This window comes from Triturus cristatus, chromosome 7 (genome assembly GCF_964204655.1).
Source record: "Triturus cristatus chromosome 7, aTriCri1.1, whole genome shotgun sequence".
Lineage (NCBI taxonomy): Eukaryota > Metazoa > Chordata > Amphibia > Caudata > Salamandridae > Triturus > Triturus cristatus.
Window position 1 is genome coordinate 1,447,101,532 of NC_140590.1, and position 10,324 is coordinate 1,447,111,855.

Genomic DNA, 10,324 nt, shown 5'->3' on the forward strand with positions numbered 1-10,324 from the left:
TATGTATCACTTTGGTTACAATGGTAACGTAGCGCAATACAAATCTCTGCTAACATAACATTTTCTCAGGTTTCAGACTTTTAGAGATAAAACGACGAAAATACAACTCCTTACATTTACGTTTCCGTGCCTCCAGAGTAGCCAGGGAATAACCACCAGAGCAGCAAGAAAGTATAACCTAGCTCCCAGGATATTATACCCCAAAAGCAGAAATGTGTGTCTCCCAGTCAATTACTTTGGAAATGTGCTAAGGGTCCCCAAAATGTCAATATCAATAAATAGACATTAAGTCTCTCTTTGGTGTAGGTTTAGAGCTTCTAATGCAGAACCTGGGACCATTGTCATGAATCCCTATCGCAGTGTGCCGTGAATTAAATCCGTCTGGGAAGTGGTTGCCATTGCAAAGTTTGTTCCATTGGTGCGATGTTGACATCATAAGGTGATTGGAAGAGATGGAGGGTTAATTTCTGCACAAACCCTGCAATTTTTCAAGGCCCTACTCTCGTGCTGTGACATTTATTTATAGATTTTTAAGCAAAGCTACCCCTATTTATTATTGACGCGTCACCGAACACATAATAACAGTAGGCACCAGATCCCGGATATGCCATATTTCCTCTTTTCCGGGAGGGCAAAGTTGTTAAACTCTTTTTTCTCTGCAGTTTCATTTAGTGAGAAATAGACCCGAAGCCCTTTACATGAGCTCCAGTTACTTTACACAAGGATACATTCATTTTCAGTAGGCACGGGAAAATTTGGTGATTTGCACAGAATTACAGGATGTTGAGCCGACACCGCGATTGGAACCTGTGTCACCCATTCTATAGTCAGCAGCTCCAGTCGTTACGTCACATCATCTCCCCTGTCCTATGAAGGGACCCACTTCAACTTGTTGACCCCGCAACAACTTCTGGCATGCTCATGTGGGCTCATTGCCAGAGGCGAAGAAGCAGCCTAGCTTTTGAAATCGAGTGCCTTTGGAGAATGCAAGAAGAAAGGAATGTTACCAACTTGATGACATAGGGACAGGCTAGCGGGTGGAAGTACACAATTAAATGTTCTCCATGTAGACAGAAAGAAGGCCTGAATATCAGGACATATGTGAGGGTCCCGAGAATTAGGGCTGATTAATTGCCAGATAAAAGGCAGTTTTGTGTCCATGATGACTTCCGCCGCCTTGGCCTTACTGCTGTAGAAGGAAGACCAAGTCCATTCACCCATTTTATCAATGGCTCAAAGGAGGACCCTGTTTTTTCAGGGACTCTCAAGCCTAAATCAGCCGGATTCTCTAACCTCATGTTGATGTGAAATGCTTGACCTTCGCAGTTACTTGAATTGTTTGAAAAAGGTGTAACTCTTTTGGCCAGCTATGATTTCTCACCGTTGGTTCATTTTCCAGTGGTGAGGTCCTCTAGAATGAACAGATAGACTGGGTGGTCCTCTCCAGAGAGTTCTCTCAGGTGGTGTATGTAGAAAACATTGAAGTCAGTCCAAACATGCAGTTTTCCCTGAATCATTCCAGGCTCGTAGCACCTTGAACTAAAGTCAGTGGGATTTAGAGAACTTTGCTGCTGTCGAGTCCACCTCAGTGACCATCAGTTCTCAGTTTATGGTTTCTTCCACCTCACTAACAGATTAGTTTGGAATCACAGCTAACAAGCAGTCCATTACAGGACCTTCATTCTCAAGCTTATGGCAGACTTTGATGTCAAGGTCACAGGATCTAAGATCAGTCTGGAGACAAGCGGGCTTATTCCAGAAGCGACTGCGACCAACAGAAATTTCTTTAGCTCTCTATATAGGAGGATTCTGAAGGGTAAAAAATATACAGCTGCACATTCTGGCATCATAAGGGTTATTCCTTTAATGTGGTTAGTGAAATTGAAAGGATATGAAGTATCAAGGGAGTGTGTATAAAGTCTACACCAACATACTGCCTTTATGGGAAGTTTATCAAGGGAGTTGCCTTCATTACCACAAAGATATTTGGCTATGACTGCACTCAAACCAGCGCTAACCACGGGATGTGCCATACCGGCTTCACTGGGTGAAGATAAAAATGAAGAAATATGACAAAATTTATAAGACTTTCTTGAAAAAATATTGTTGAAATAGTGTTATAAACTGAATCCAATCAGATTGGATTCCACAACCACCATTAATTACAAATAGGGTTCCCGGTTTTATGGTACTTATTTTTCAACATTTCCGTATGTATCTATCCATATTTATTGTTTGCTAATTTTTTCTGTTTTTTCTTTTGTGTTTAAATGTGTTTACTGTATAAATGAAGCTGTAATAGGTATTTTTCCACATTTATTCAAATGATAAATGTATGTTCACATTTGAATGTCTTAATGGTTTCAGTATTATACAGTGCAATAGCGTTATCTGCCTTGCAGAATAGCATGAATTAATGTAGATCTGCACTTAATTAAGCTTAATTGGGAAATCTATTGTCTTTTTTCATCTCCCCTACCTCTCTCAATCTGTACAGCACCTAACCTGGCTCTCATGATTGACAGTGGAAAAACATCACCCAAAGAAGGCCTATTTTTCGTATTTTTCATTATATAAAAAAAAAAAATACAGACAGGAAAATAAATAGCTTTCTGTATGTATTTATCTGTAAAAATCAGTAAAAACTGTAAACTGGGAACCCTAATTACAAATAAGGTCGATTTAGGGAGAATAAGGTGATGGCCGGGGCTGTCTATCATAGTCCGGTGACACAGGAGCAGAATCTGTGACACCTTCATTGTATGGAAGGCTTTTGAACGAAGGTTTCTACTTGCTGCACATGTGCAGGGCAGAGCAATGCACTCTGGTTCATCACTCACTTTGTCATGGTGGTGCTTCACCATAGTTATCAGAGACCCAGGCAGCCGTCACTCAAGTGAGTGTGGGGAGTATTGCTGTCACTTTTGATGACTTTAGTTCATGCCTTGCTCAGTACTCATTAGGTACCACTGCTCTATCTAATGCCTGTTGCATCCCATAGTAAATGTGGAGAATGATTGATCCAGCATCCCCACAAATGGCCAGCTCTAAAAGACAGACCACAAATCTCTAGTGCTTAGTTTATGCTGGTGATAACAACCTGAGGGGACTGGAACTTATTTTTTCATCATCAGACTTTGACCCAGGTCAAGAGAGAAAAGGGCAGGGAAGGGAGAGTGCATGAGCTAGGGAAAGATAGGAAAGCAGAAAGCAGAGGAGAAAAGGAACCGACAAGAAGGAGGTAAAGAGATAGGAATTGTAGGGAGGGGGAAGAAAGAAGCGTGAGGTGGAATGAAGACTAGGTAGCCTTGGCATTCAGCAATGTGGACCTTCGAATTCTAAGAAAAACTTTAAGCCCTTGCGCTATATTATTTATTGCAAGTTAGGCACGGCAATCCCGACTGTTCAAGGTAAGACACAGTATTTACCAATAAAAAATTGTGACTGCCACTTGTACTCACATCACCCCCTCCTACAGACTTCTCTAGAAGTTTATCTCCATAAGAAATACAAACCATTTTTGATATGTTGGTCTATGAATCCACTTCCTTCTTTTAACACTTACATAGGGAAAGGGTCCTATTGCTCCCAATGGCAGGAGGTCCCTGATGAGAGAGATATGAAGAGAGTGGTAGAGAAAAGGTTGTTGGTCTCACCTGAATGCTGGGTAGAGCGGGGAACAGTGAGAGCTTGTCACCAGAAGAAAAAGCCCCAGCCAAAGCCACCTGTCTGGCATCCTTCGCTCAGTCTGTCTGCCCTCAACGCTAGGAATCAAAACAAACAAAAAAAAATACAAATTAGATAAAGCATTCTGGGGCAATGGTGTCAGATGTGCCCCCCCCCCCATACCTATGGAAAGCTCGTTAGCCTAATATGCCTTTGAGTTGGTCACCTCTGCCTCCCAAAGTCAAAAAACATCCAAATAACTTTTTTACAATCAATTTCCCAAATGTCTGATTTCGACCTTCTTGCCAGCCTTCAGGCCTGTTGGACTTTCTTTCACTCCACTCTGGTGGGGGCAGACCCCACAGTTTGAATGACAGCAATTTAAGGTTGGACACAGAGATGCGCATGTCCTTCTGTGACTTGGACGGCCCACCTTTACAGCGACAGTTACATTGGCCTGGCCTTGGAAAATGCTCACATTGTTATTTTCTGAAAAACATGAACATTTCCCTTGTTAGACCTTTGCCGTAGAACCTTTTAAGCCACTCTTAGCTTACCATTCATGGGTGTCCAGGACTCCATAAGCACGTTTTGCATGCAGGTGATATCCTACTTGCTCCTTAAAGCTACCTTTGGTCACAAACATGTCCTTCACACTCACAGTAGTCTGCTCCTGAATCCACATGAAACTTACATTCAGCAACTACACCCGTGATATGTGCTTAATGCACACGGTAATCTACGCACAGGCGCACACCATTGTATGTGGCCTGAATTCCGTACCGCTTCTACAGATTCCAATTCAGGTTTTGAAGAGTGGCGTGGCTGTTTGGTCTATGGATCATTCCACAGTATTTTGACTTCGTCTATCGTTTTGCTTGTGTTCCGTTGGCCAATGCCCCCATTAATAGTTGTCCATTATTGCACCTGATAATTATTACATTAAATGACACTGAGGGGTTTCGTATTTATTTTATCAGAGGTTATAATTATCGCTTATTACGAGTTTTTGGGGAAACAAATTCACAATCTGATGTTTACAGAACTCAAAGCATCACATTTCTGTAGATAACGGACAGTGTATTCCTGTTAAACATCGGCAGGTTTGGCCGGCGAACAGTGCTTGATTTGTTAAAAAAAATAAGTGCCAAGGCCCTCGTCCGAAGTCTGCAACACACATTGCCACTGCACCTTCACACAACTGTTAACCATCACACTGCTACAAGTGTGACAATTCAGACTGTTTGAGGCCGCCAAAGGTTTAAGAATGGCTAGGTGTGGCAGGTATTAGTTGTTTTTAAAGTATATTGAATTAACAATCAACTGTTTTTCTGCTCATCTTTAAATTACACAAACGGCGCCACCATGTGGCAGCTGTCATAAGTGCAGGTTCTGGCAATTATGTGCCGGTGCCGAGTACCAACGGCTCAAATTAAGCACTGCCAGGCCAATATATAACACAAAACTCATAATTCCGATATATGCAGTAACACATATCAGAATGTATCAGCTCACTTATAAACAGGGCCTTAGCCTGAAGAAATTAAGGGGAAGGTTCCTGGGCCCCTCATACAAGAGGGAATGGAAACAGCCCTGGGGCAGCACAGCCCAAAGGCTAAACACTGGGGGCAGTTGGAGGTGGGGCTAGATGAGGTGGGGGTGTGGCCTGTGCCAATTCCTGTCTCAAGCACAGCAAGGAATGAGGAGAAGGAACTCTTTGCAGCTGACATGGATTGACTGATCAACTTATCTGGTCTGATTCCATGCCATCCTCTGCAGTGCTTAATGCCTTAGTGGCTTTGCTAGCCTTAAGTAATTAATTGATTATTGATGATTGTTGAGGTGGAGACATCATGTACAGCATGTATGGGGAAGATCATCACCACAGGGCAGCATGTGAGCAATACCCAAAGGTGAATGGCTCTAGAGCAGTGATACTCAAAGTTAGGCCTGGGCGTAGTTCGTGGAGTTTTGCTATGCGGAACTCCGCAAAGTTACAAAAAAACTCTGCGAAGTTGCGTGAGTGGCAGAGTGTAGTGCGAACTGCAGTTTGTGCTGGTATTCCTGCTGCTCGGGTAGAAATTCTACCCGAGCGACAGTTCGCGCTCACAAACTCAATATTCTCGATCGCGAGCGGGGAAAAAAATTTGCTGCACATCGCGAAGCGGAGTTTTCTGCACTCCGCGAGCTCTGCGGAGTGCAGAAAACTCTGCAAACTCAGTGAACGGAGCGAAGTTCACTGCCCAGGCATACTCAAAGTACAGCCTGGGGGAGCTTGCGGCCCTCTTGACCTTTACATGTGGCCCCCTTGGTAAACAGCAGCAGGAGCTGCTGTTTATTTGGTGGGCACCAGGAAAACATTTATTTGCAGGTTAAATGGAGTAATAAAGTAACTACAGTGGTGTCCTGCACCACTTAACTTTAGTTAACATGCAAATACATGCTTGCCCGTTCATTTAATTTTTTTTTAGACCTCCTTACACAATCCCATAGTCGTCCAGACCATCTCTCGCCACCCTGCTGGTATCAGGGCGCCCTTGGTCCACAGACTTTACTTTGTGACCCCTGGGCAAATGTTTGCGATTACCAATGCTCTATAGAATTGGATGGTATGACACTGAACAGAGGCTACAGAGGTTGAGCGGTTATTTAATGACATATGTTGTATCTAGACACAGGCATCACTTAAAAACCTTCAATACTGTTAGCAAGGTCCTGTGCTTTTTTAACTATGGAACAGAAGCTTAGACTAGGGAATTCAAAAGAAAGTTAGCGTAATCTTCGCTTTGCTATATAGGATAGTCTTACGGACTCGAATCTCTTTTGCGACCTACTCCAGCATCTGATTTAATGTACCTGTTATTGATGGTTGTTGTTCGTGTGGCTAGGTTTCTGCTATAGAAACATCACAATTAACTGTGCTACCCCTAAATGTATACTAAATAAAATTGAGCAAGAATATCTTTGATAACATAAACTCAGCAGTTTTCACTCCATTGTCTTAACAACATCTTACAAGTAGTAGATGTTTTGATGATCCAACAGAAAAAAGGAACAGGAAGGAAAGTGGAGGAGAATAATACCTCTCCCCCCCCACACCATGCATGACTCATCAGAGTTGAGGAACAGGAAGAAGCATGGAGGAGAGTTGCGCCTCTCCACCCACGACGCGGCATAAACCATCAGTGAGAGGGACAGGATCCAGAGAGTAGGAGAATGAAACCTCTCTCACACACCAGATGGGAAAAGAAATAGGTTGTCTACTGCACCAAGTCCATTGGGCTTCATATTATAACTTTGTGGCCTCTATTGAAATGAAACGAGTCACCATTTATTATCTTGACAAAGGATGGCAGATTGGAATTTGTCTGAGTACAATGTTTGTTAGGGGTCAAAGACTTTCCATTTTCTCCACTGCTGTTATTTCTGTTAGTGGGACCACAAAGCATGTGAAGAGTTATAGGGCCTTATTTAGAGTGTGGAGGATGTGATACTTCATGAAGACATGGCGGCTCGGAGAGCCACCATACTACAAGTACCATACGCTATAGAACATTTGTAATACAGCAGACAGGATATCTGCCACGTTTGTGATGGACCTTTCCCGTTCAACAAGCTATAAAGAAGGTCCATAGCCATATCTCGATAGACCTCCTCTCTGCACCAGGATTGTCAGCACAAATCCTCCTTACCACCCGACTGTATGTATGATCAAGAATCATCTGTTCTCCTTCTTCACTACCTGCATCATGTCATTGCTCGCTAGCTAGGTTTGCACTCTGTCTACAAGTTATGTTATCAGACCTATGTATAGTTCACAGCCACCACTAGGGTGGCCCCTTAGCAACCTCTGGGCTTGTCCAGTTGTTGCAGGCCAGTTGGCATGTGTGGTTTGTAGAATGTTTGAATGGGGTAAGACGCTGATGAGAAGAGCCAGTGAGGTGCTTGAGGTCCGAAGAGGTGCCTCAAACTTGTCTCTGTGAGATGATGCTGCCAGCTGGTGTGATGGAGTTGAGAAGTGTGTGAGGTGGACTGATTTGCATTCGAGGTACTGGCTAGCTCCTTTGTCCGTCTTGGTTTGCATGAAAGGGTGGTGGTGATATTGCGAATTGACGCAAACTTTCCCTTGTGAGAAGAGTTGATGGGGTGTGTGAGGCTCCGAGTAGTGCAGCAATCTTATTGCTGCAACCATGACACTACGGGTAGCCTACTGGAGTGGAGGTCAATGTGTGTGGTTTGAACGCCTGCTTCCACAATAGCCTTGTGGTACTCAATGGCTGCCAATGTCAAAGGTCGGTGACATGATTTGAGGTGCCCACAGGCAGGGGACCAAGGTTTTTATTGCTGTCCAGAATATAAGACAGCATGTAAGTTTTTTGATTTCCACCTGAAGTCAGTTCTTTAAAGAGGCGGGTACTCATAGGTACCATGGGCTTATTTACAAGCCCCTTGCACCTCCGGTGCATCATGTTGCGTGACTAACCAGCGGTGCAACCTGCTGCGTGATATTTACAAGCACACGTAAAGCCACCCTGCGTGGCTTTACGTGTGTTTGTAAATATCTCCCCTTTTCATGCAACACTTTGCGTGTTAGGGGCGTGACATGGGTGTGGCTGTGGGTGTTCTCACGCAACACCCATGTCCACTGATGCATTTCTAGATTTACAAGCAATCATAAAGATCAAAATGCGTCAGAATGCCACGCCACCCCCACGTAACGAGGCGCAACGAGGAGAAATGTTTTCATTTTTCCTCGTTTTTTTTCCTCTTTCAATGCGTGCTGCATTCTACAGCACACATTGGAAGCGGAAATCACTTCAATTGATTGGTTTTGTGCAGGAAGGTACCACTTCCTGCACAAAAACCATCTCCCCACTACGCAGGTATCCTTGCACCATGGTGCAAGTGTGCCAGCGCATGGCAGCAGTTTGTGCACCAGCACAGGGAAAAGCACAGCAATGTGACATGTTGTAGTAAATATGTTGCATCCCTGTGCCTCTATACACAAAGAGCTCCAAACGTCTAACGTTTTTTCCTCGTATTCGTTGATTTCATACACGTGTCATTCTCCTTGGACTTTTCATGGAAAACATTTAAAGCAGTGATCCCCTGAGGGCTACTTGTTAAGTGGGTGAGTCACTCCAGGTGTGTAAAGGTAATTGATATCACAGCGTGCCCTACATTGATGTCACCATTAAATTACATGTTCATTTCGATTGATATCGAATTGCCTGATAGACTTGAAAAGGCCTCTAGGCCCCAGCAGAAAGCAGGTGAGACTCAATGGGAGAAAGGCAGGATAAGAGGTGTAAAAAGCAACACTGCAGGCACCTTTCCTGCAATAGCAGACATACATGTTGTGCTATTGGTTCTTTACAGAACACATAGCGCCCAAAGGCCATTGGAAAGAGCTGCTAATCAGGACACAGAGGCACTGCAGCTTAATTGTTCGTTTATTTGGGGTGTTTGGTGTGCCAGCATTGGTGCATGAATGGAATTAATCAACATTTATTTTATTTATTTATTTTACAGAGTTTTATATAGCGCAAACTTGACCCGAATCGGGTAGACTATCAGAGCTTCTGTAAACTTTTTGGTTACTTTTTGCTCAGTGCTTTGTTGTTAGCAGTAAGTGGTGTCACGGTGGTGCAAAAAATGGCGGGAAAAGCCTTGGGGCATATTTATAAGGGCTTTATCTCCGCTTTTTTGGCTTAAAAAGCCAAAAAAGCGGAGATTAAACTATCGCCCTATTTACAAGAGGGTGCAAACATACATAATAGCATGTCAGCACCCTTTTTCCCAGTGCCTCCCTTTGCATCTCTAATGAGATGCAAAGTGGGCGTCACTGGGCGTACCCCTGATGGACTACCTTGCAAATATCGTTGATGTTCACATCGCGATATTTACAAGGCAGCCCGCAGGATTTTAGCAGACGTTAGATTTTGGCGAAAACTACCGTTTTCACCAAAATCTAACGTCTGCTAAAATCCTGACTTACCTATGTTTGACATAGGGGGTGGATTATGCTGATACGACCACAGGGTCGTATCAGCAAGGTTATCGCCGTTTTGCAGGGAACATCGCTGGAAAACCAGCGATGTTCCCTGCAAAACGGCGATAACCTCGCTATCTCTGGAACTCTTATCGCCCTGGAGAAACGTGTTGTTAATAACGCGCTACCAGGGCGATAAATTCCAGAGATAGCCTGTGATAAGAAATGTATCGCTAAGCACGGCCAGCGATAATTATCACTGGCCGTTGATAATATGCCCCCTTACTTACCTATGTTTGACATAGGGGGTGGATTATGCTGATACGACCACAGGGTCGTATCAGCAAGGTTATCGCCGTTTTGCAGGGAACATCACTGGAAAACCAGCGATGTTCCCTGCAAAACGGCGATAACCTCGCTATGTCTGGAATTTTTATCGCCCTGGAGAAACGTGTTGTTAATAACGCGCTACCAGGGCGATAAATTCCAGAGATAGCCTGCGATAAGAAATTTATCGCTAAGCACGGCCAGCGATAATTATCGCTGGCCGTTGATAATATGCCCCCTTATTAGCTAACAGAGGCTCAGAAAGAGCTGCATGAGGGCTGCAGCATGGCAAGCTCTGGCATGGTACTCTGGTAGATGGAAACAGACTTTTGTGTAACA

General features: G+C 43.8%; 1 protein-coding gene across 2 annotated transcripts in view; it reads right to left on the reverse strand.

Moving 5' to 3' along the window:
• Nucleotides 1–3,736, reverse strand: part of GHRH (growth hormone releasing hormone) — a 54,604-nt gene extending 50,868 nt beyond the window's left edge. For both annotated transcript variants that reach the window (XM_085614562.1, XM_085614561.1), the window contains exon 1: nucleotides 3,657–3,736. In XM_085614562.1, the coding sequence (XP_085470688.1) occupies nucleotides 3,657–3,736 (80 nt within the window). The remainder of the gene's footprint in view (nucleotides 1–3,656) is intronic.
• Nucleotides 3,737–10,324: the final 6,588 nt, after the last annotated feature.